Source organism: Lineus longissimus, chromosome 14 (genome assembly GCF_910592395.1).
Source record: "Lineus longissimus chromosome 14, tnLinLong1.2, whole genome shotgun sequence".
Taxonomy (NCBI): domain Eukaryota; kingdom Metazoa; phylum Nemertea; class Pilidiophora; order Heteronemertea; family Lineidae; genus Lineus; species Lineus longissimus.
Genome location: NC_088321.1, coordinates 13,516,726 through 13,543,691, shown reverse-complemented (window position 1 = coordinate 13,543,691; position 26,966 = coordinate 13,516,726). Strand labels below are relative to the sequence as shown.

The 26,966-nt window shown below is 41.8% G+C and overlaps 1 protein-coding gene across 19 annotated transcripts in view; it reads right to left on the bottom strand.

The window, feature by feature from the left end:
* LOC135498773 (inositol hexakisphosphate and diphosphoinositol-pentakisphosphate kinase 2-like) overlaps window positions 1-26,966 on the bottom strand; it is a 36,474-nt gene extending 9,508 nt beyond the window's left edge. For 4 of the 19 annotated variants that reach the window (XM_064789196.1, XM_064789202.1, XM_064789203.1 and 1 more), the window contains exons 1-26: window positions 26,877-26,966; window positions 25,722-25,887; window positions 25,063-25,324; window positions 24,457-24,547; window positions 24,084-24,163; window positions 22,271-22,297; window positions 21,353-21,609; window positions 20,852-21,013; window positions 19,739-20,049; window positions 19,241-19,512; window positions 18,641-18,703; window positions 17,299-17,421; window positions 16,715-16,836; window positions 15,199-15,348; window positions 12,239-12,354; window positions 10,438-10,464; window positions 6,877-6,943; window positions 5,847-5,988; window positions 5,170-5,396; window positions 4,604-4,728; window positions 4,266-4,488; window positions 3,951-4,070; window positions 2,796-3,440; window positions 2,222-2,336; window positions 1,742-1,846; window positions 364-396 (exon numbers count right to left, since the gene is read on the bottom strand). In XM_064789196.1, the coding sequence (XP_064645266.1) occupies window positions 364-396; window positions 1,742-1,846; window positions 2,222-2,336; window positions 2,796-3,440; window positions 3,951-4,070; window positions 4,266-4,488; window positions 4,604-4,728; window positions 5,170-5,396; window positions 5,847-5,988; window positions 6,877-6,943; window positions 10,438-10,464; window positions 12,239-12,354; window positions 15,199-15,348; window positions 16,715-16,836; window positions 17,299-17,421; window positions 18,641-18,703; window positions 19,241-19,512; window positions 19,739-20,049; window positions 20,852-21,013; window positions 21,353-21,609; window positions 22,271-22,297; window positions 24,084-24,163; window positions 24,457-24,547; window positions 25,063-25,324; window positions 25,722-25,844 (3,988 nt within the window). In that variant the 5' untranslated portion in view covers window positions 25,845-25,887; window positions 26,877-26,966. The remainder of the gene's footprint in view (window positions 1-363; window positions 397-1,741; window positions 1,847-2,221; window positions 2,337-2,795; window positions 3,441-3,950; window positions 4,071-4,265; window positions 4,489-4,603; window positions 4,729-5,169; window positions 5,397-5,846; window positions 5,989-6,876; window positions 6,944-10,437; window positions 10,465-12,238; window positions 12,355-15,198; window positions 15,349-16,714; window positions 16,837-17,298; window positions 17,422-18,640; window positions 18,704-19,240; window positions 19,513-19,738; window positions 20,050-20,851; window positions 21,014-21,352; window positions 21,610-22,270; window positions 22,298-24,083; window positions 24,164-24,456; window positions 24,548-25,062; window positions 25,325-25,721; window positions 25,888-26,876) is intronic. The other 15 variants (XM_064789200.1, XM_064789211.1, XM_064789212.1 and 12 more) reach the window with 11 other exon arrangements.

Sequence of the window (26,966 nt, the reverse complement as noted above, 5' to 3'; positions counted from 1 at the left end):
TAAGATCACAAAATTCCACACCTCAACCCTGTCAACAGGTGAAAATTTGGGAGATGGATGGATTAATAGATGTTTGGATGAATGGATGGACGGTTGGATGGATGGATGAGTTTCGTCAGCTGAGTATAAAAAGTAAATAAGTGATTACAAGAACAAAATAGGATCAGGAAATTCCACACCTCAACCCTATCAACAGGTGAAAATTAGGGATAAAAGACCAACAGTGCCAAAAAAGAAGGGATTGAAAGAAAAAACGCTCCCTAAACAAGTGATTTTTATGCGAAATATTTCAACAACGGGAGTGTGGTATTAAAAAACAGATAAAAAATCACCATAACCCTCAAAATGGATGCATGCTTTTACCTCGTTTATGAACACGACGTTTGGTTTTAGCGGCTAAATCAATGAAAATAAAGCCACTCGTAAGCAAAGACAGGAATGATAACGATAATCAAAGGTGAGGATTCTTAGGGATACACCGTGTGTATTTACTGATGGTCCAGGAAAATAGTTATGCAGTTGTACACAATGCCGTAGTTTTTATGCATACAAATTTGCTGATCTTGGTATTCATAGTCTTTGTGGATCTGTCAATACAACAGCACCGTTGAAATTTATATCATTTCAGTATAAAGTATTTACAAATTCAACAAGTAATTTCAAATACAACGGTATTGCCTCTAGGCCTTAGGGCCCGATTCCACAAATAATAAATAAACTGATTTACTGAGACAAACTATACCCGGCCCTCGCAGCTATTTGGCCAACTGATTCCAAAACACATTTATCGCAAGGTCGCACTGTTTACAGTGTATGTAGTGTTAAGTTTGACATGTTTTAGATCTGAATTGGGCTGCAGCGGATTTGGAAGGGTATATATTTTTTTCGATAGAAGGGACGGTGTACAGGCAATATGTTTTCAAAACTGCCTCCATCTACATTACTACATCAAACCACAACATGACGTGCTATACAAGATGAGGGGACAGGTGTATGACGTACTTTGCACGTCACCCGCAGCGAAAGGGTTAATCAGATGCAACCTCCATGTATGGTGTTAAACAGTTAGGAGGCGAATGGAATATCTTCAAAGTATGTACAGAATTGCCCTTGAGTAGGAAAGGTTAGGTGGCTAGGAGTTTGGTCTTTCCTCCGGGGAAAGGGGGGAAAAGAGCTGTAAAGTTGGGCATTTTAGTAAACTTCCTAGTAACAATGAATTCCATTCTTTGGCTTTATGAGGGCCTCCCCGATCCTCCTCTGGAGGAATTTGAAAAACCTCTAAACAGGGCAACTTGACAAAGGGCCCAAGCCTGGTTCTGATTGACAAAATAAGAGGCGTTCATCATTGGCCGAAAGAATGGCAGTGAATTCTTCAGTCAGGCCCCTCGGTACTACCATGGTGCAACACCAAACTCTCACAAACAAAGACCGTCAATCAATTTCATCACTCGTTCACACAAAATACATTGTTCAATGGTGTTAATGTAGATATTTTTTATGAGGCTGTAAAGTACACTAAGTTTAACAACCCTACCTTTTTCTCTTCGGTCCACAACCGATTCTGACTTAGTGAATTCTCCAGTCAGGCCCCTCTTTACTACTATCGTGCAATGACAAACTCTCACACGCAAAGATTTTATAGATTTCGTCACTCGATTTATATATACTGTACATGGTTAAAGTGGTGTAAATGGAGATATTTTAATAAGAGGATGTAAAGTACTCGGCTAAACAACCCTACCTTTCTTTCGTCGGTCCGCAACCGTTTCGGACCCTGTTTCCTCGAAGCTACAACTGTGCTTCTCCTCAAAACTATGAGAGCGAGGCGAGCCGGTCTCTGACAGGGCTACAGTTATACAAAACACGAGAGTCACTTCGGCAAGAGACAGCAAAGCGGGGCTAAACCCAGGTGTGTGTGATGGGCCCGAATGCTCCTATCCTGGACCTCAATATGATTCACCTTCCAAACCGACCCCAACCGTTAGGGCAATCAACTACAGTTTTGTTATAACATTAGTCTCAAAATGAAATATTCAAGAGTATGCAGCATAAATCATTTCAATAACTGGGGAAAATACTTGGATAAACATTGAAAATAAAACAGTAAACAACAAATTAATCCTACAACATGCATTGGCCAGACAACATAGAACTGGGATTAAACTTGGATTAGATAAATACAGGGATTCAAAAATGACATGAATAAGAGCCAACTACTTACAAAGGTTTTCCTCAGACTTGTGTCTCGTTTTTGACTTGACCTGTTGTATCGTGACGGGAGAGGACGACTTGCGCCGTGATGAGCCACCGTCTTCAGAGTCTACATGTTCTTTGTTCTGAAGGCGAGGGAGAACGTGATGATTTGAAAACTTCTAACCGGATACTGACAAGAGGGCTTCATTAAGAAACTTGTGTATATCAATTGCTTTGACACTGAGTGAAGTGCTGGAAGGGCATTGCTCGTAGGGGATTAGCTTTAACTTTTGATCATTTGTTTTTGGACAGAAGCAGAAAAAGTTAATTCTGACAGAAGGATTATCATAAATCATATTCATTACTGTTAACCCCCACGCCCAAACATGCCCAAAACAACAGTAGCATGTCAAGTCATAGGCACTCATGTAGGCCCTACAGAGAATATCAATAGGATACAGGAAGTGTAGGCCAGAAAAGCAAGACAAATTTTGTCAAATGGTCAACAGGAGACTTAAAGTAAAAGCCAAAGCGCTTTCAGCAAGGATTAAATAATGGTACACAGAAGGTGCTATACAAATGAAACAGTCAATATACTATACCTTCTCTGGATCACTGTGGTGGCGTCTCCTACCATCATACTCCGCAATCTCCTCGAATTCCATCGACTCGGGCAAATCAGTCATCCGCTGATATTTCGGTGAAGAGAACTCAACTTTCCCATCAGCGTCCCCCGGCCTCGACTTGTTTTCATTTCCCGCACTCCTGCTTGGGCCCCTCTCAGACTCCCCAAGGAGATTACTCGGGCTGCTGTGGACCCGCCTCGGCTCTGACAGTCGGTCAATTTTGGCGGGTTTTATAAAGACACCAGCGACTTCCTCGACCGGCGATCTCTTACGAGATGAATCATCACTATCTTCATTTATAACATCCATGTCCAATTTCGGTGCAGTACCCCTTTCAAATTTCTCCTCCGTCTCAGACCTGTCTACGTTTCCCTCCATTATTTCCAAGTCGATGCCGGTAACAGATAGACTATCCGTACTGGGCGACTTTAAGGTCTCCATAGAACTGGACAAAGATGGATCCTTGTCCCTTAAGGTTTCACTCCCCTGCGACGCGTCGTCGCGCTGCTTGGTGTGGGCGTCTTCGTCCGAGGTACTCTCCGGTGTGATGGAGGGAGAAATGATGCGCACGTGCCGTTCAGGATGCTCCTCAGGTACTTTCTCTGGCAAATCGCCAGATTTCTGAAAGAAAACCAAACATGGGATGGGAATGAGGAAAGCTTTTCTTGAGAGACAGGGTAGCCAAAGAAAAAGCAACCTGCTACTTACATGTCGATTTTATTCCAAAATACTGAAGACAACACTGCACAACGGAATAGATTAAGCAAATGGATCTCGAGGAGCAGTAGGCTTGGTTTGATACAACAACACACCCTACCAATTCAGGGATTTGTCGCAAATTCAGGATACAACTCCCTGGAGACCTCTTGATTCGGCTATGAAACGACAACATAGCTAGATCAAGTAGATTCACAGTAGTAGGTAGGTATCACGGCATCAACGTGGGAAGGGCCAAACTCCCTGCATAGGCAACAACTCCCAAAACAGGGAACCTAGCAATGGTGTTGACTATTCAGAGTATCGATGTGAATAGGACATTTCAAATTTTTTTCATTGGTATTGGAGGGGCTGCATCAAGCATGAAAGAATGTACAGATTACTCCATATCAGCTTAAGGAAGATTATCTCTACCTTTTTCACGAGTTGTGATCGATAGCCACACAATATTGGGTAATTCATGTCCGTCTCGCATGTCTGTGCTCCAGGACTGAAGTGAAGCTCAACATGGAATCTCTCTTCTGAAGTTGGCTCCTGAAAAGAAAAGAAAAATGTCGATGAAACGGAGTAGTGACACTGCATGACCACTGCCCTGATACCCAAGGGTCTCTGTAGAGACCTAAAATGTATAAGTTCTTGATAGCAGTGACCAAATTTTGTTCTATTTTGCAATTTTTCAAGTTTTACTAATTCTCTGCCAAAGTATTTTATGGAAGTGACAACCATTACCTTGGTCGGGTCCTCATACATCATAATGACGATTTGCGTCATGTAGTTCAGCTCCGAGATGGCGGCGACGTAGTCCATGGCGCGCTGCCACTGTTTGTCATATCTCTCGTCGCAGAGTTCGCCATGTTTGATCAGCGTAAGCAGCGAGTGGATGTGACTCTCGCTAGTGAAGTAGAGACGAGTTCGTACGTGGCGGTGGGGCGTCGACACACCTTTAGAATATCTGTAAAAGGAGAGAAGAGTTATTACCACCTTCGTCAGTGCTAGTTCTACAATACAGCAAATCGTTAAATTTAAACTCTGCGAAACAATACCATATCCATGTGGAAGCCCCTCACCTTGCATCAAGTCTTGTGCTTTCTTCCTCAGTGTTTCTCTCCAAGTCGCATTTGATCTTCTTGAGGAGGGGCGTGCAGATACTCTGAGCGATCTGAATCTTCTCATCCTTTGTTATTCCATACTCCTTGAAAACAAAAAAAAGAAAATCATTATTCACTACTCCACAGCAGCATACAGTACTATAAATTTCTTGCTTTCAGACAGCCAAGGATGAAATTCCCAAGCATTTCCTGCCGTCTTCAGGTTATGGTGCATAAATTACCAGGAATAGGCTCTGAATGCTCACGGAAAAAGGACGGAGGCTACAAGAGTGAGTGTTATTTCATTGGTTGGTTGTGACACCAATTGAGATACATGGACAACGTATTTAAATGCCGCCGAGAGAAACCCAAAAGGGTGGATTGTCAGCTCATTCCTCTCTGTTTCTTGTGCCGGCTAATGAAGTCCAACGCCTGTAATAACCCCCTCCTCTACTGTCTACTGGGGAAAAAACTGAAATCGGGAATGTCTCATCCCCACTTGTGGTGCACATGGTGCTGAAGTCTTGTCATCGTGGGCGACTCACCTGGGGCACTATGATATCAGCCAAAGCCTTCGAACAGGTATGCAACTCATTCGCCTGTTCGAACTGTAAAACCGTCTGGTTGTGTTGGAGGTCGTACTTGATACAGTCGTAAATATCGGGGATTTTACTGATGTCGAATCGATCGTTTTTTTGCTTGAAGTCTTTCTCGAGCTTTCCCCAGCGGCGCATCATGAGTTCCCAGGTCTCGCCGTGGTAGAGTTTCATCTCTGCAACAGAAGGTTGGTAGAGCGGTTCAGATTTTAATCTCACAAAAGATCGAGAGCAAGGCGATTATTTTCTCTAGAAAACATTTAAGAATGGTCCGAAAAAAATTCTTTAAAAATATCATGAGTTTTCTCCCATTAATCATATTAACTGTCCCATATATTCTCCACTCTACACCTTGAACCACACATCATAAATATTCTATTTTAACTGAAACATTGTTCCAAAAGATGTTAAAGGATAATTAAAAGGCCTAAACTTATCATAGTTTGATCCAAATACGATTTTGGGTCATTTCAACCGACCAGGCTAATTTTACGCCGCTACATTGTACCTTTTTGTTCAAAAAGATGCTAGAAAATAACCCAATGGGCTGAAATCATCATAGTTTAGCCCAAATAAGATCTTTGGCGGTGGGTAGTTATTTCACCTCGCTATACCGTGTACCGTACCTTTTGAGACCGGGTCCTGTTTTAATCCTTTTATCCTCTTGGTAAGCTTGCCTATGATCTCGTAGACTCGATGGCACATTCTAAACGGATTCTGGATGAACTTCATGGCATTAATCAGACTTGAGCTAGCGGTCGGGGCGAGCTGGAACCGTAGAAAATATTCATGGTTTATTCCTGACATCATTATTCAACACTAAGTGATAAGTGACAAGACGCAAAACTCTCCCCATGGGGTCCGGTTTTAAAAAATCTACTTAAAGGGGTACGCCATTCGTAATTACTTGCGGTCCAGTTGAATAGAAATCCACTTTTAAATACACAATGCTGTAGTGCAATTATTGTGCATACAAATTTGTTTAAACTTGGTATTCATAGTATTTGTACATCAGTCTACACAACGGCAATGTTGAAATTTAATTCAGTACTTTTTTTTGCAATTGAGCATTTTCAAATTCAATTACAAATTCAAAATTTTGAACGAACGGCATAGGCCTTTAAAACTGAATTAGTCGATTCGTCATTTTGGGTCTTATTTTATAGCTAAAACCCCATAAATAGGCCAATAGAGTCATGAAACAAATCTATACAGTTCCCGTTTAAGTGTCATATAAAACAAGTAATTTAAATCACCTTGACCTCGGATATCATTACAATCGCTGCAATGTGCGACCAAAAGATCACTTGTCTGTGATTTAAACCGGTAATCCTGGGTTTGATATTAATTGCAGATTGCTGCGATCATCGATTCAGGTCGCAAGCACCTGCATTATGACCACTGCAAACAAGCGATTTTTGTCACATGCTTTCCTGATTGTAGGTCGCACGGCTTTAGGAAGATAGACTTCTCTCACTCGAGTGTATTGATTACAGGCCTAACACAAGACAGCAAAACCATTGGCCAGACAGGGGAGTCCTAGTAGTGCTCACTGTGCATTGCATTAGTACGACATGTACAAGTGACCCCCTATTGGGCAGTACCCATTCACTCGTTCCCTGGGAACGGATGCTACAGTACTGCTAAAGTACTCACCTTCTCGTAGTCTTCATCAGTGAACTCGCGATTTTGGTGGAACACATCTCGTAGTTTTTCCTTCGCCCTGAAGAGTCAAATACTCAACATTGATTCCACAAATGACTATAGGGAAACACCATCCCTATAGGTGGCAATGATTATCACAAGTGTTTGCATCACAACTCAGACAAAATGGACGTCATGTCTCCGTCCCCGTTTCTAAACACAATTTATTTCTGTTTATCCTGAATGTGGACTAAAAAAGACCCTTGATTTGAAAAGACCACCCAGAAATACGCAATCTCAAAAAAAATTGAAAGCGCAGGCTGACAGAGTCAATAGGCCACTAAATCCCCCAGTAAACCCCAGTGGAATACTCCTATCCTAAATGTAACACCAGCAGTTCTGACCTACATGTATTACCATATACATCCTTAAATAAGCACCAAGTCTGAGGATAGTGTTCCACAGATTCAATACCTGCTCCTCCCCAGCTCCCTTAGATAAAAGTTGTTGCGGGATGTCGTTTAGCCTCTGCTTGGTGCACTGAGCTCAACTGAGCAGGGTTTTTCAAGAGAATGTCTGATCAGGTCGAGAGTGCAGCTGATAAAAAACTCAACAACTGGGTTTCTATGGTCAGATAGGCATACTCTATCCCACAACACTGTAGCCTGCATGTAAAATAAAATTCACTCAGCACCCGGACTAACATGACAATGACCTACATGACATTGTAATCACAACTTTGAACTGAATACATGTATATCAAACTCTCCCACTTTTTCTAGAGAAATACATGTACCCCACATGAACCTACATTGTTTATGATGATGCAAAAAGAAAAGATGTAGACTTTGAAATGCATTCTTAATGCATGCAACACCCAACTAACTAATGATTACCTTTCTAAAACTTTTTTAAAAGCTCTTTGTTGCGCATGAGTCAGGTGTAATGCTCAAGAGCGCATGCTGGCATAGATATAGGTCAGCATAGAGATAACGAGGCAAATATTTAAAAGAAATACTACATGTAAGACGTAAAAGTGAACTTAAAATCATTGACGACAATCGTAAATTGTTTTCAAAAAAAGAAAGATAAAAAGGAAAATGTGAGTTGACTTGAAGGTGAAATATCAAAATGAGGAGACTATAGAATGCTGAAATAAAACGCTAGAAATAAGGGTATTTTAATCACTTTAAAGGCCAAAGGGGTACGCCGTTTGTAATTGCATGTGGTCCAGTTAAATAGAAATCCACCAATAAATACACAATGCCATAGTGCAGTTATTGTGAATCCAAATTTGTTTAAACTTGGTATTCGTAGTATTTGTATATCAGTCTACGCAACGGCAATGTTGACATTTATATTTTAGTACGCATTTCGCAGTTGAATTTTTTTAAATTCAATTAGAAATTCGAAATTTGAAACGAACGGCGTAGGCCTTTAAAAAATGTTAGTGCCCTTGGCAGTTAGGAAGCCGACTGGTTTATCGTAAAAGGTTGAGAAATGTTAAACAGACACTGTCTCGTTTTGAGGTTTGGTGACAATTCGTTATCATGTGCAGACAACAATTTGGATGGTTAGAATCTTTCCCCATTTATATCGCTACTGTTAAAGGAATCTACACTACCGGTATATTATTTGTCAGGGTTTCCACCAGAGGGTAAATCCTAGGGTAAAGATACGTACCCAAAAAAATCAGTTCGAAAAAAAAATTTGTGAGTTTATTGTTGAATATACATACAAGACTACAGAATGATTGCAGCTGCGATTAGAGTCAGAGTCAAGTCATTGAGCCACATAAAACCATCCAGATATCAATTACCTGACTCAAAGCCAATTACAACCCCATGGTGTCTTGCATCAGGTGACAGGCTTCGCCGGTCACTTTCAGTCTGTACCCAAAATATTTTTTCTGGTGGAAACCCTGTGTGTTAATCCTACACTTGGCCCAAGCGCCATTTTCACCCGCGGGTAGCACCAAAGCTTCCAGTCTCACAGCACGTAGGTACTTCGAACAATGACTCTAATGATAGTGACATCCAAGGCTAGAAATTCGTAGACGCAAATGCTTTGATCAGATGTCCGTGGATCTTTTTCCTGCACGAAGACAACTTTTTCCTCACTGATTTTTATTCAAGTGTGCCCTACTCAACAATCTAGCAGAAGTGCCCTTTTTTCAATGAAATCCTGTAGGCTTTTGAAGCAAATAATGAGGCCTTTAGTCACTACGTCATAGAAGCGTTACCTTTTGGAGGAAAGCGTATCAAGAGACCCAAGCATTCCGATTATTGATTTTGATTTGTCATTGGAAAACTCTTCATCAACCGTTTCTGAAGGTACTTTTTATTTTTTTAATGTTTAATTTGGTCTTCGATATCAGTTTGTATGAAAAATGAAGGGCTTGAGATAACCCCCGAAAAGTGTCATTTGAAGCATGCAACTTGGCCCAGGACTCTCACATTTAAAACTGTCAACTTAAAAATCTGTTACAGGACTCCTGAGATTTTGTCAAGACTTGAGTTTGACCCCTGATCAGGAAGGTCTAGCTCGAGCCCTGAAAACGCCCAGACCAGGTGGCTTGCCAGTCAGTCCAAAAAGGGTTTGCTAAAAATAAAATGCTACGCCACAGAAAACAAGACGGAAATGACGAAGATGTGGTACAATTACAGCGGTCAACCGTTAACCCCGAAAAATAAAGTCAAAGAACGGATCTTTTACAACAAAATTAAAGGACCGGACAAAAAAGATGCCGGACCCTTGGAAAACCAATTTTGTGAGGATCTCACGAAGCCTTATGGCAGAACATAGCATAAGTGCACACTTATGCTTCAAAAATAACTGTACTGGTGCCATAATTGTACCACATTACCTCATGTCGAACAAAATTCCCTAGAATGTGTCTGTTTCTGGTCAGAGCGTTTCATACAATTTATGCACCTAGTATGAGCCGCTGTCACAAAGGAGGGGCAGGGCTACAGCTATCATAAAGTTATTTAGAGTTACATGTTCTGTATTCAGGGACAGTTCGAAAACACACTCAAGTGCAGTCCAAAGATATTAAAATACTGACGACGTACGAGTAAAATCAATACTTTATTTTCCATCACATCTCTGATATAAGTCAGGAAGATTTGCTCATCATACAATGTTAGAACCAATACACGCGTTACACTACACGAGCAAGACTTCGAAGTATTTTACTTCAAAAGCAGGCCAAAACTCTATTGAGCACTTGTACATGTAACATGTTAATACTAATGCATTTTCATACAAATATGTATGATTTTGTGTACATTGAAGCTGTATACATGTACATGTACATGTTTGGCACATGACATTATTCAACATGAACCGCGGGGCTTCATCAAATTGACCTACTCCCCACTTTGACCTTGAGAGTAGGCCAAGGTCAAGATCAACATGGTCAGCAAAGCTCTACTGAACCCTAGCCAACTACAGACCAGAAACAGACACAACAGAACATGTTACCAAGTCACGACGATGAGCCAGGACATGCGCATGCGCCAAGATGGCCGCCGTATAACATGCACACCAACGCCATCTAGTGGCACTCACCTCAGTCCGCCCTCGCTAGTAACAGTACTGAAACGTGAACGCAAATGTTAGGAATGGATCTTCGATGCCAATGCGGGTCAGCTCATTTTGTGCAGGGGACAAGGAACTCCTGAATTGACCACCATTCCAATTTTTACTGGTTTTTGATGATGGTGCAGGTTTTTGTTTCCTTGAAAGATTACTTCTTCAAACCTGCTGGTTTTCATGAAATTACAGCCAAAATCACAACTGTCATCCCTAAATTCACGTCAGCAGGACGGATGTCATTTGTCATTTGGACTGTAGGGTTTCAGCTGATTTAACTTTTGATTTATTCTAGTATTCTACATGTAGTATTCTACAGGTAGTATTCTACAGGTAGTATTCTACAGGTAGTATTCTACAGGTAGTATTCTACATGTAGTATTCTAGTATTCAAGTATTCTAGTCTTCATGTATTCTAGTATTCTAGTATTCAAGTATTCAAGTATTCTAGTATTCAGGTATTCTAGTATTCTAGTATTCTAGTATTTACTAGTATTTTCATGCACCTGTAATCACATGCTGTAAAGGTAGTCTGTGTAAGCAGCGAGATGACATCAGGGGCCATCCATTTAGTATGTACGCACGAAAAGCCTGATATTTGGATACCTCCCTCCCCCTCCTATACGTATGATGTACGTTTTGGTGTGACCCCCACCCCTCCCCCCTTGAGTACGTACGCACTGTGACTCCTGCCAATGTTGATATTAGGACTTTTACTCAAGTATTTCCTACATTACGTACAATGTCCGATGTGCCTGATGGTCGACCGGTATCTGTCGTCGATAGTGAACAGCTTGTTGTGATGTATAAAATGAGAGTAAACTCAGAAATAAACACCTTTCGGTATTACCAATGTTTGTGAAATCGGCCATGATAAAAACGCTAACAGACAACAACAACACGTGAAATATAACTTATGTTTATTTGTGGTGAATGATGGCGCTTACGCCAAGAACGATCGTCAGTCAAATACGGTGATCAGTGATTTCAGGCGGGAAAAATCTTACTCTCGGTGCGTGCATACACTTTAGCTTTGAACCCCCCTGTACGCATGCTGTACGCATTGGTATCAACCCCCCCCTGGTGGGTACATACTAAATGATGGCCCCTACCTCATTAATACCTCAGTTGCCCTTACCTTGAATTCTGGCCTAGATTAATATATGTACACGGCCATTTGTCTTAAAACAAAGTCCGCTCGCACCTCAGCCTGAATTCCCATTGCTCTAATGTCTTCCCAAAGGATTATCAGGACAAATCTAAATAACATCGACCCCCCATGACAGCTTTCATGGGGGTGGATGGGCCTTAACTGGAATGGGCAAATAAACACCATGCCAAACTAATATGAACTCTTTCACCACCACACCCAGCATACACCGGGCCCGTACACTGCATACTACTGGCCCACAATAATCTGTACGGCCAAACTTCCTCCAAGTTCTATCGTCACCACAGTCCCTATAAGTTTTTTTGTTGGTTACACAAGAAAAGCGAGATGGCAGCACTGCACTCAATCCAATACAGACCTCGTTCCCAAGATTGGGTAATGCTAGCTATTTTACGATGAAACTTTCCAAAGCGAAGTTGGGATCGAGGCCGCCCGGTCTTTACCAGGTGTGGGCCAGGGTACGGTACACTACCAAAAGCCTGCGGCAGCGAAAGAGTTGAGACATCATACACACAGACCATTTTAGAATTTGGGAATGCGATAATGTTTTGATTGATACAGCCAGTGGATCAATCAAATCTGGCGCAAACTAAGCTCCCTACTTACATATTCTGATATTTTGAAAGACATTGGTTGTCATTGTCAAGGAGACCGTTTGTGTTTGCGCTCTTGACCATCTGGACGAGAATCGGAGTCAGCTCGCCCTCCAAAGCCAGTAGGCCCTGCAATGAAATATAATAGTTTCACATGTTTCTCGGCAAAGATCGCCATCCACAAAATCTGCTCATCTACATTGAACACAGGCATGTTATTAATGTCTCAAAAATGTTTCGATTCAATTTTACCAGAATACAATGCGAATACATTGGAAACTCCCTTTGGTGGGCACCACTCTACACGTATCAATTAGGACACTTTTGGTCGCAAATTGGCTTTCCAAACAATATGACCCTTTCTCATTAAGGCACATAAGTTAGGCAGTTTTCTACTGAACGGTTTGGTACATATGTTCAGATCCGAGGTACTGTCTCTGACAATACAACATTCTGCAGAGAAAATTAAGACAGAGGATGATGGGGCAGTGAAAGTGCATTGGCATCATGATTGAAGATTCAACTATGAGCTTATGAGTCACTGCTTGGCTTGCTCACTGGTCAAATTGTGACTTCCTACTGGTTGCTCTTGATCTTTGAAACCCCGAAAAAGTTTTCCGTGGAGAACGGAATGATAATCTAAAAAGCACTTCGACCAATGATACTATGAAAAAGCACTTTAAAAGTGCTTGAGCAATAAAACTATGAAAAAGCACTATAAAACGGATAAATCATTATCAAAAATTGCTGTGAATACACTCAAATATATCAGTGTTAGTAAGCATAGACCTTATCTATGCTTGGTGTTAGAGACAAGCAGTTGCAGTTTATTTCAATGTTTCATGCAATGATAATCACAACCATCTACGCAAATTACATGTAGAGTAGTTGGTGGGCAATCATGACAGAACGTCAGTTTATACTACTCACAGCTGGTCTAGCAACTCGGCAGCAAAATTGGTGGCCAAAATTGGTGAAAGAAGGATGGAGCACAATCTGGGGCAGTATTCTATAACGAATCCCTACCAATATCAAATAGCAAGGGGATTTATATGCATTGCAGTGCACTCCTACATACACTAATGCAACTGTCCCACTGGGCCAGCAAGGTTTCCCCCAAGAGCTCACAGTAAATGTGCCTGCCTTGGGGGACACTAAATTCTGTGAATACCTAGTACAGCATCCTGAGAAAATCAGGGGATTTTGTTTGCTTTTTCGGCCCTGCACACCCCTGTGTGCAGGGCCGTAAAAGAGATCATCTACCCAAGATTTCCTCAAGATATCAGTGCACATGAACATCCTCATGCAGCGGATGGCCTGCAGTAACAGCCTCTTTTTATAAGCCTTCAAACTACTATTCTTACGAAATCTACAACTTCTACAGCTTATGTAGTGAAAAACGTGTTCAGGACCACCGCAGTGCAACTTGATTATTCAACCCATTAACAATTGTTTTAAAACAAAACTTTTACCACATCTTTAACATCTCCATATTTCGAAGAATATTGTTTATGAGAGACAGATTCCACTACAGCGGAAAACCGCTGCAGTTTGCTAACACGATGAAATTTTTAGAGCAAAAAGAGCAAACTTGGGCAGCGAAGGGCCACAGTTTTTAACAAAACTACTCAAGTAGAATCAGTCCTCTTTACTCTCAATTCAACCTTTCCATCATAAGTTTTCCTTTAATACTGGTTAGTGGCAGCCATAGGTCAACATAGTTCATCCATATTAAAGTAGTTCATCCATATTAAAGTAGTTCATCCATGTTGAAGTAGTTCATCCATGTTGAAGTAGTTCATCAATGTTGAAGTAGTTCATCCATGTTGAAGTAGTTCATCGATGTTGAAATAGTTCATCGATGTTGAAGTAGTTAATCCATGTTAAAGTAGTTCATCTATGTTGAATTACATCAAGTTCATCCCCGACAACAAAGGCCCAAGTCTGGGACAAGAGGCCTAATTTGATGACAATGTACATCATTTACATGTTCCCCACTGGTAATTGGAAAGCATACTTTTGATGAGTCTCTGAACATGTAGATGGCGCAGCGCGGAAAGTACCTTTTCAAGGCCCACGCCAACATTGTAATGACAACGCCAACAGCTCATGATACAGCATCGTCTGTTTGTAATTTCAAATGGCGTCGGATAACATCAAGCAGGATTAGCTAACAGAGCCAGCAAATCATCTCGCAACGATCTACTGATCTTACGAGATGTGTTTGGTTTCGTTGTGGCCGTTTTGTCTGATTTGTTGTATTGTTTCTGGTATTAAAACCAACAACCACGCATGTTACGAGATGTGATTGGTTTGTTGTGGCCGTTTTGTCTGATTTGTTGTATTGTTTCTGGTATTAAAACCAACAACCACGCATCTTACGAGATGTGATTGGTTTGTTGTGGCCGTTTTGTCTGATTTGTTGTTTTTCTGGTATTAAAACCAACAACCACGCATCTTACGAGATGTGGTTGGTTTTTTCTGGTCATTTCAGCACCTTTGTCATTTCTCTGGTACTAAAACCGATATCCCGTTGCCTTGAAAAGGTACATGAGTCACTGCGCCCCCTAGCAGATTCCATTTGCCACAACCTCACTAGAAATATGACAAAGCCGATGTGCAGTTATCATGTGATAAGAGCTGACATGCAAAGTCCACTGTTCAAACTTGCATTCAGTACGTATCTTGATGTTGGAATTTCCCAAATTCAAGTTCAAATTTCAAATTTTGAACGACTTGTTCCCCGCCAAAACGAAAAAGGTGTCCCGAGATAATTTTCTGACACGAAATACACGCCAAGACGGAGATGTATGAAAATTTGTATTGACTACGTATTTCATAATTGGAAATTCTCAAATTCATGTTCAAATTTCAAATTTTGAACGATTTTCCCCCGCCAAAACAAAACAAGTTTCCGCGAGAGAATTTTCTGTTACAATCACAGGCCAAAACCGAAACGAATCAAAATAGCACCTTGTCTGAATTGACCGAGTTTGCCGGCGAGGGGGTCGGACACGCGGAGACGCTCGCCGTAGTCGCCGAGTCCAACATTTTGTTCAGGTTGCCGACCTTGACCATCTGAACGAGGATCGGGGTCAGCTCTCCCTCAAGGTCGAGTAGGCCCTGCGAAGGATTAGTAAAATTTCAATGAGTCATCAATTTTGATGGGTGGGAGGTCGAGAGGTATTTGGGAGCTTCCGTAAAGCCCCCAAAACACCGACGCAGAACGCCTATCAAACTGTTCGACCTCCTGATCACGGTGCCAAACAATGGGACAAGTGTTCGCATTGGCATTTCCTGGGATTTGCGCAAACTCGCTATTTCTGAGGATAGTATTTTGAAGGCTAGCTAGCATAGCTTCACTACGCTTCCACACCTCCTGTAAAATCCGTATTTTAATCATCACCTCGGAGGTGAAAGTGTTTTTCATATTGATTCGGCCATAGATACCTAGTGAACTCGAGAATGTGACCAGATCACGTTTACCAAATGATAGATTATCCTAAGTACCAATGCTGAAGAGCGATTCTCTTTCTCGGTGGAACTACAAGGTAAAGCTGGTCAACTATGACACCAGCTACCCAAGACTGCCTAACATTACTATTTGTGATCACACTATTATAGTTTAGTGACAAGAAGTCAGCCAAGTACCTTTGACTGGATCTATCTGAAAAACACTTTACGGAGGGGATGGGAAGGAAGAGCAAAAGATAGCAAGCATAACTACAATCGGGTAGTGGATTTTTGATGAATCCCTAAAGATGGCGCGACGAGGCATGTACCTTTTCAAGGCCTGTTAGAACAACGTCAACTGTCTACAACGTAAAACACGTCACACGATACGAGCTATCAGAGCCAGTGAATGGGCACACAGGATCTTAAATGATGTCACGCGATATCCCACAATACGAGCTATCAGAGCCAGTGAATGACGTCACAAGGGCACACTGGATCTTAAATGATGTCACGCGATATCAAGCGGTAGAAGCTTTCAGTGCTAGCAGATGGCATCACAAGGACGAACAGGCTTTTAAATGATGTTGAGCAATGTCCCGTGGTATAGGTTTTCAGAAATAGCAAGTAGCACTACATATAGGACACACAGGATCTTAAATGATGTCATGCGATGTCCCACGGTACAAACTATCAGATTCAGCAAATGGCATCACAAGGACACATAGAATCTCGCAAGTCGTTTTCATATAATTGGACCTCTCTTATCAGGACACCTCTCTTTAATCAATAGAGAGGCGCCTCATAAGGACACCACTTGTCAGTCCCGAGGGTATCCTTAATAGAGAGGTTCTACTGTAGTTCGAATGTTGATTTTCTGGTAGTAAAACCGATTTCCTCATGCCCCTTGAAAAGGCAGACAACTCTACCCCCGTGCGGATTCAATACACCACTACGTCATACAAAGAATTTATAAAGACAAGTCTTTATCAATTCTTGCTCATACCCAGGCAGTCAGTGAATGAAGCTTACGTACCTTTGCAAAGGCTGCTGCAGTCATTTGGACTCTTCCCTCGTCGGATGCGTAAATCTTCAAATCATGCCGGAAGGTACTATGTAGACGTAGAAGGCCTAAACCAGGGCATTGGCCATAATCACCTGAAATCGAAATTGTGCAGTTAAGTTTACAATGTAAATTAACTATATTGGCCAATAACTTGGGTATCTTTCAACCTACACGCACATGTAATACTGTGATGTGGTGAAATTGGTTCCTTTGACCCTCATGCTGGCTGATGGAGAGAAGTCAGACCAAACTCAGCACTCCTGGTGCTCAAGATGCTCCTGACCAGGCCATGAGTGCTACCTGTTTAAGTCAAAGCTGGCTATGGAAAAGGAAATCAGGGAAAAGGACCCTGCAGGGTGTATCTCTGCTGGGGTGATCAAACATACTTTTGCTTTCTGCGTAATGCATCCAGCCTTCAGCCTTGACCTTACCGACTGGTGTCAGCCCACCGCTAGAATCAACACAAGGACCTCCCGTGGGTAGGCACACCTCAGGAAATCAAGACCAGAGCCCCCCCCCCATGGGTAGGTTCACCTCAAGACCACCATACATACCTTCCCCTCCAGGGTACATGCATCTGAAGGCCTTGCCAAGTTCTTCAGCCTGGACTTTACCGGCTGGGGTAAGCTCACCGCCCCACTTCAGAATCAACACCAATGAGGGCTCACGTGGTGCATCTAAAAGTATACAGTGTAGAATGGTTTCTGTTGGGTAAAATACTGCACAAAATTCAAGTATTTCTAAATAAATTCTCATTAATTTTACAAACACCCAACAGGTAAAAAGAATCCTGTTTCCTTTCTTATGGCATTATTCAAAATAATATATAAGGCAAACTTTTTTACATAAAAAACAAATATAAAGTATAGGTTTTGACTTCACGCACATGATGCGAAGTATATATGGCTGAGAACAAAAAATTCGAGAAAAAAAAGCCAAAAATTATTGAAATTATTCCATTTGTTTTCAAACTCCCGACAAAAGACTTTTGTTTGTCCTGCTAAGTGTAAGCACAGCATGCTACAAAATGCATATTCATTTGCCTTTTTTTGAGAAAAGTTGCACTCAAGAATCAGCACCGCATTCATCGAGGGTAATCACATTAATCGAGGGCGTTCCAAGAAATGTCATTCCTTTCCCCGAGGTTTCTTGCTATTAACATGCCACTTTTTATATTTTCTCTCACATGATTCCAGGAAATCCTTCCTCGAACGGTGGAATATCCTCGGAAAATGAGGTGCTGGTTCTCCAGGATTGTCAAGGCTCATCACCGAAATGTACAAAATGAGGTAGGATGTATTTACAGAGACTTATATGATAGACGGGTCATGCGATCACTACACTGACAAGAAGAAGTTATCAGCAGTTAGTTCCCAGGCCGTTCCCCACTCGGCGTATATCAATTTTTGCTGCATAGGGTATGCATTGTCTCAATCTTCAAAATCTGATAGAAATCAGGGAAAAAACAAAAATGCGCACAATCTTTTGGTGTATTCGTGGCTAAAACTTGCAAACGTCAAAAATAGCCATGACATGATAAGGATTGAATCACTTGACTGAGAGTGAAGACAGTCGCCCTCCCCCCACACACTACAGGATGATGTACAATTCCTACGGGAATACCAGGGTCTGGCATGAAAGATATTGAATTTCTTTTTCTACTTAGCTAGTTAGCATTCGATTTACATAATCTTTCATCAAATTGAGTGAACATGCAGGGCATTTCATTCCCTGCCCAATAGTTTGCGAAACACTGAAAACGACAGTGGACTGTCGGCATTTGGTTATAAATACTTTTAAAATTCCTAGACTTAAAGGATGACACCAAGCACAAAGCATAGGGTAAGGCGGACAATAATTAGCTGTGTTGTCACCAGGGGGCGACACCATCGTTACCTGACGATGAATCGGTCCCACTATAGTTATCATCAAGTGCCACCTTTTCCCAGAATTCGATGCCTGGATGGTTGATAGAGGAATAGAGAAGACTGAATGTTGTTAATTTCGTAGAGATTTTTAAAACAGTTTGGTCATTTTATTGAATTTAGTTGAAAAATGTAGCAGGCTGTTACATTTTTTGGTGGAATGGTTTTAGCCAGCATGCAAAACAGTTTAGGTGTAGCTGTTTGTGCCTTTAGCACTCCAAACGCCCGTGGGCACCCGCAATCGGGGTGACATCTCACGTGAAAGAGCTTAATCAAAACATCGTTCTGCTTTAGCCGAACACCCACCTCAGTCGATGAGTTATCCATTTACTGACAAGTATTACTCCAACTTTCATGTTAAAATGGCTCATTTTTAGGAATTTTAAGGCATTTTTCTAGGAGATGGAAACAAATTTAAAACACTGGAGTGCTAAAGGGTTATTTAGAAACCTCTTGAACACAAATAGCATCCCTGGGATTACAACAAGTGCGTGACACACACGTACATGTATACCGCCTCATAATTCACTAGCAAAATTTCTAACAGATTTTTTGACAAACGCCAACTTACCTTCTTCACTTGATGACCTCTTTGGGCGACCGTTTGGTTGATACTTCAGCTGAACCTTCCTGTTAATACCCGAGAAGTGACCGTACATTTCCAACACGGACTTCAGCTGTTCTAATTTAGACTTCTTCTCCTCGATCTCCGGGTTGTGGTTCGTGTTGAACTCAGCCAACAAAAACCGAGAAATGTCCAGGACTTCTTGAAGCTGTTTCGGACGTTTCAGTTTCAGATGACCCGTCTCGTAACCATGGTATTTCTCGAAAAGATCGAAAAACCTAAAACAACGGAAGAAATAATGTCGATTTTCAAATCTAAACAAATGCAGTGGAACCTCCCTTAGCGGACACCTCTCTATCAAGGACAACCTCTCTATTAAGGACACTAGTTTTGGTCCAAAATTGGTTGTTTACATTCAATTTCACCTTGTAATTTTTTTTAATTCAAGGACACTCCATCAACCCCCCCTCCCCCTCCCCCTCCCCCCTCCAAAAAATATCTTACTTTTTGTGCTTCACCTCCATTTTCATCTTCTGTTTGGGCGTTCGATCCCCGTGTCGGATGACCGCAATAACGCAACGCAGTTCCATCATCGTACCGTACGTCGTTGGCACGATTGGGATATCCTCGGGCTGGAACGCGATGGACCACGGGATTGACAGCTGAGGTGCCAATCGACGCATTATCATGTTCCCGAGGATTTTGGCAGAGTCATCGTAATATTTCGCCGAGTTTTTCACAAAGCTGAATCCGTTGACATCGCAGACGTAAGACTTCCCGCTCGCTCGTAGGAGGTCGAAACCACATACAGTTTGCTTAAAACAATTCATGAAAGGAATGAGGAATTTATCCCTCTTTGAACCAGCCAAGCGTTAAAAGGGTTTTTTTGCGCACAGGGTACCAACAATGAGGCACAACAAATCAAATCTAGGTCAAATTAAAAACCCGCACAATATGTGTCCTGGCTAGGAGTACCTACCATTGAAGACCTACATCAAAAAACGAGTCACTTAAAGGGACGATATAAGCAGCAGCTGGGCAGACAAGATAAAGTTACACAAAGTCTCCAATAGGGGTCTCTCACATCTCACAGTACGTCGAAATGATTAATGATTGTACAGGAATATATTTAGTGCCGAGTCTGCATGACCAAGGCCCATTCTGTGCTTACTCGTCACTTATGGCCGAATTAGCCCCTCTGCTGCTGCCTTATAGTGCCCCTTTAAAGGTGAGATACCACACTTTTTAGATTTTCTCTTTTGGCCCCCTGGTGGACAAGTCGACAATTAGATCGGACCTAACTTCAGTGTCGGAGGTCACCCGACCTAGGGGGCCCTGCAAACAAAGTTTCAAGTTCATAGCCCAAGCGGTTAAGAAACGTGCCACTGTTTTTTAATCGGGATCAGATGACCACGACTGACACTGCAGTATTGTATAGACTCTATGGTGAGCAGTAGGCCAAGCAGACTTTCCTCGCCATGAGTTTCTCTGTAGCGTTCAGTATAACAGTATTGTATAGACCCTATGGTGAGCAAAAAAAAGGACAAGGGTAACCCTAGGCCTTCAATTTGTCATTCGAGGTAGTGGTGTTTTCCTATCGAGTATTAATTTTCCTACCTTGAAGGCCAAGCAGACTTTCCTCGCCATGAGTTTCTCTGCAGCGTTCAGTATAACAGGGTATCTCACTTCCTTTCCGTTTTTGTCACGCTCGACTTTCCCATCCAGTGCCGGGGACTTTCTGGCCTCGGCGTGGGCGTAGTCAGGGCCCAGCGTGTACACCTGAAAATACAGTGGAACCTCCTTTAGCGGACACTTCTGTTAGCTGGACACCCTCTATACTAAGGTCAGGGGAGAGGAAGTTTAGGCCTACACTGTATTAAGTGCAAGCAAGCTTTGTTTAGAGACAATACACTATTAATTTGGCTCGGCCTGGATTCTGAGGTAAGGGGCAAAATAACATGATAAAGTCCATATCTAAATAGTTTCTGAAAATTGTGGAGTAAAAAGACAATACTTGTGAATGGGCTAGGCCTGAATTCTTTTAACTTCGAGGTGGGGGGAAAGTAACCCAATAATAAATATCAATAAACGTGTTTCTGAAAACTGCTGAATCCTCACCTTGACATCCGTGCCATCCGTTGGCATGAAATCCTCATAAATATACGATCCGGCCTTCCGGATGCGGCTAACCGGAGAATACACGCTACTGCGGCTGCCAATCTTTCGAAACAGGCGCTGACTCCCGCCGCCCGCGCTTGTCGGGAAATATATGAATACATTGTGGTCTTCAGCGGAGACCGGTTTCTCAACGAATGGTTTTTGGAAGATGATGCTGTTGACTTCGATCTGGTCGTCGCCCTCAATGACTTGGTGATCTATCGAGAAAACAATGAATATTTTAGAGATTCGAGGACGAGAATTGAGATTAGGCATACCCAAATCCTGTAAGGTAGAATGGGGTAATTGTAACCCTGCTTTAATTGTAGCCCCTGCCTATGATATTGATTAATATCCCCTGCATCAAACAATGCAGAGGCTACAAATAAACCAGGGTTACGATTACCCCATTCTACCCTAAATCCTGTATGAAAGCCCCTTGTCTTACTTTCGTAGGATTTGAAATTGTTCACATAAATAAAATTCAATAACTTAGTGATCTTCCAAGATAAATAAGAATATTTAGAGTCTGGGTACTTTGTATACCAAATATAAAAGAGACTATCATCTTTTGAGGATGGGCCACTGCTGACTGTAAAGCCCAGCTCAAGAGGATGAATATGGCTGAGTTCGGAAGGTGCCAGTGCAACATTCAGAAAAAAGACACTAGAGCATGAGCTCCAGAACTGCCCACTCTGGGACAGTGAGAGACCGACCACATGGCCAAAGGGTGCAATCGAGACGAAGCTCTGGGGATCTAGGGAGGAACATGAAATACGGAACGTAACAGATTCAGTCTGATTTTTGTTGAGATTCTGAGATCAACAACCTGTGTACCACAAACAACAAAACATGAATACAGTCGTCATGGATACATACCTGACCAATGGTCGAGTCGAACTTTCTCTGAAAGACAATCACAAAACGACAAGATAAGCACCTAAAGCAAAATAAAAACATCAACATGCTAACTTAAATAAGCTAGGGGATGATGAGAGAGGATCGAGTAGGCTACTCAGTGCCACATTGCCCCAAATAAGCAGTTAGCAAACAATTCTTTCTTTAACTGTTTCCCTGAAAGTTTTTTTCGACATAGCCCATCCCTCTACATGTACAAGAAAGATAGGAACTGGCCTCGAACGGTGGCGTTTTTATCATCAGTTCAAAAGTAAACACCTTGATCCAATTAATTATTTCTACTTGATTCCTGATGTCACAAGTCACCATACACACACTGATTGGCCGATTCGAAAATGATACAGGGCATGCATGTGATCATCGCCAGGTCATTGCTAAAAATAGCGCTGGTGACATGCGAGCCACCCTCCAAACAGCTATCATAAATACAGCTCCATGCAAGGGCATTACATAGCAAAATACATTACAGAGCCAGGACATCTTTCTGCGCAGTAGACTAATTTGGAGTAGGGCTGAAATGTTAGCCTAATTCTGAGGTGACGTATATATGAGCCCATTTCGTCAGCCTCTGTGGTCTAACTGACCTCCCCTCCCTCCAGAGCATTTACTGCTGCTCAAAATGCTCAAATCTGCTCCAAAACGACTTGTCAAAAATTTGTTCTTTTTCTTGTGGAGATCGCATGCAATATGAGGGACTTTACTCTGAATTACAACCACCTAAATTCTGACTATACTGCAACAGATTGCAGAGGCAAAATGCACCCAAATTTTGCTAAAGCAAAAAACATAACATACATGTAGGCCAGAATGATAGCGGGTATAAAGATGGCCATGCAATTTGAAAGGCCTGTCATCAAACTAGACTATAGGTTGAGGCCAGTTGCTCAAGCCAAGTTTGCAGTAACGTTGGCTTTAGTCTTTTTGCTCAGATTGAAATGCAATTTACTGAAGGAGATAGAAGATGGTAACTCCGCGCAAGGTCTGTAAAGCTGAGCAATGTCAATACATTGAGGGTCATGATGACTGAGCAACTGGACTCTAATATTGCATGGTCTGTAAAGCTGAGCAATGTCAATACTAAAGGTCATGATGACTGAGCAACTGGACTCTAATATTGCATTGTCTGTAAAGCTGAGCAACGTCAATACATTGAGGGTCGTGATGACTGAGCAACTGAACTCTAATATTGCATTGTCTGCAAAGCTGAGCAATGTCAATACATTGAGGGTCATGATGACTGAACAACTGGACTCTAATATTTCATTGTCTGTAAAGCTGAGCAATGTCAATACTAAAGGTCATGATGACTGAGCAACTGAACTCTAATATTGCAATGTCTGTAAAGCTGAGCAATGTCATGATGACTGAGCAACTGGACTCTAATATTGCATTGTCTGTAAAGCTGAGCAATGTCAATACATTGAGGGTCATGATGACTGAGCAACTGGACTCTAATATTGCATTTTCAGTAAAGCTGAGCAATGTCAATACTAAAGGTCATGATGACTGAGCAACTGGACTCTGATATTGCAATGTCTGTAAAGCTGAGCAATGTCAATACATTGAGGGTCATGATGACTGAGCAACTGGACTCTAATATTGCATTGTCTGTAAAGCTGAGCAATGTCAATACTAAAGGTCATGATGACTGAGCAACTGGACTCTATTATCACCTTCACTTCAGTCAATTTCATTCACAATAGCAATGTTAGGACTTAATGCCATGCTACTGCCAACGACGACTGAGCAACCAGGCCGGAATAATTAGACTTACTTTCACCACTTTCTCTGTCAAGGATGGCAAACCGCGGATGATCAATGTCGTTCTCCTTTAAAATCTTATAAACGGCTCTCCTGGAAAAAAGAGACAGAAATGAGGATAGTATTTACTTGTACTTTTGTAAAGGCGTTGAAATTATCAATTCCTGCGAGGAGCCTCATAGATAACATTACTTGCCTCCACACATAATAGGGCGTGGGTTGGAACAATGAAGTCTTACTTGATTGTGAACTCAAGCATGATACCGTCTCTTACATCACCCTCTTCTCTCATATCATTCAGGCCTCAATGAAGTAACGAAAGAGTTAAATGAAACCCGGTAAAGAGGACCTTGAACTGAATTTTGGCAGGAAAATGGATAATTTACCTGTCTTGTATATCGTATTGTAGTGGAAGATCATTGAGACTGAACGGCCGGCGAAGTTTTTCGTACTGGATGGCTTTATCCAAACAAAATCCTAGAAAAATAAAATAAGACTTTGATATATAGCCACCCCAGATTACTTAGTATCACGCATGCCTTTCAGCATGCCGAGCTGGCGTGTCCTGGGACAGGAAAAAGCTATTCAATAAAGTTGGCAGACTGTGTTGTAAGAATCTTTCCTTTCAACAAAATTTTATTGTGTTCATCTCGTAATAAGGTTCTTCAAGCATGATTTGAATCACATGTGTATAGAAAAATGCACTAATGCAATTAAATCATGGATTGATTTCATGTGATGGAATTAACGACAAGCTACTTAGACTCGTATGAAATTTCTGCAACTGTATAAAGCGATAGCTCAACAAGAGTACAGTGTCACCTCCCTTAGCGGACACCTTTCTATTAAGGACAACCTCTCTATTAAGGACACTAGTTTTGGTCCCAAATTGGTTGTTTCCATTCAGTTTGACCTCTCTAATCAGGACACCTCTCTATTAAGGACAGTACTTCTCAGCCAAGGGTGTCCTTAATAGGTTCTACTGTACAAACCTTTTGAATAGAATGAGATGAGGCAGTCGCAAATCGGCCAGTTTTCAACTGGTTCATTCATGATCGTCTCCTCCGCAAATATAATTGTCTTGATGTATTCGAAGCGGTCCAGACGGTCGAGGATCTCCTGCATCGGCTGCGACTTCGACTTCTTCCCCATCGCACAGATTCCGACGGAGATCATACGTCGGTCATCATCATCGACATCGGGGATGTCGACCTCCGACACACATGAGAACGTTGGGAGGCCAGTCTCAGCAGCCTGAAAGATAACCGAGAGGAATAAGATATATTATTATAAATATATTATTTCCCTCTAAAGGCCTCTCTATTAATTAATGACACCCTTGGGACTGACATGTACTGTCCATAATAGAGAGGTGCTCTTATTAGAGAGGTCAAACCTCTAAGGTAGGTTCCACTGACTGCACTTTTAAACAGGTGTGTATTCGTGTGATTGAGAGCCCAGACACCTCTCTACTATTACTAACGACACCCTCTCTGTTAAGGACACTCCATTATATCATTTCCATTGAAATTGACCTGTGCTATCACAATACCTCTTCTTTTGAAGGACAGTACTTGCAAGGGAGGTCATTTGATGTTCTGCTCTAAATTAGCACTCCTGACTGATAAGAATAAAATTCTGTACATCTTACCATCTGACTGGCTTTGGGAAAGCCTTGATATTCCGAACTGAACTGCTCGCCGCCTAGGAAGAATGATGCCCTCCCACCCGAGTCCACCCTGTGGGGCGACGGCTGGCTGTAACCATCAGACATGGTGTTGAAACGTACGGAATGATTTTGTTATGGTCACAACATTCTGAAAAACGTTGAGAAATGTACAATATCAGTTATGTGTTAATCCTAGGCCATCATGCAAGCGGCATATGACACTTACAAATTTGGCCCGGAAGTTGCGTCAGTACAGTTTAGACAATGGGAGACTGCTAAAATGTGGAATCGGGAATGGCTGCATCCTCGCTTTGCCAGTTGGCAGATTCCACATTTTAGCAGTGTGTTTGAGTCTCCCATTTTCTAAACGTACCGTCACAACTTCCGGGCAAAAATCTTTAGTGTCGTATTGTGATTGTAAATGTCTTTGATTTTGAGTAATTACGACACTTCAGAATGTCTTTGGTCCAGGATATGACGATGGTACGGTTTGTGCATTAACTGACCAATCGGCTAACAACCCTGAGCCAGCAAATGAGGTATGACGTTAATCATCTGATTAAGCCAATGATTTACGTCATTTGCTGGTTCTGTTAGCTGATTGACTAGCCTAGTCAGTCATGGGCAAACTAGGCCCAAACAAACCACAACGAACAAAAGCTTAGGGGCCTATAAAATGTGGTGTGCGACATTGCGGTCTTTTGTTTGTTGCTTGTTTGTTGTGGCCATCAGTTGCTTCCTCTGCATGCCTGGTGTGAGGGCCTCTATAATGTCGTCATCATGTGGTGATATCAAATTATCATGGCCTGGGACCAAAGTTCTGAATCTGAAGGCCAAGTCATCTCATATTCACGTATCATGTCATTGATTATGACTTGATTAGGCCAAATAGCGCCATCATCTGATATAGTTGACAACTCCAACCACAACCGCCGATTTTAAAACCAAGCTTCGTAGTGCATTGTCAAGTGCATTTAGCCTATAGGCTAGTTGACAGTGCAGTGCACTTCCTGAACAAATGAAAAACAAGACACCAAAATATAAAAATCAAACTTCATTTCCTTCAATAACAACAGCGTATCACGCACCACATTCAGTAACAACATCTACCCTTTAATATGAAATATCATTAAATACCACTTCATCGTCGATTACTCCACGAAAACCATGTAAAATACGACTTTTATCATGTTTATTGGTTCAAAATTAATTGACCTTCTAGGTCTC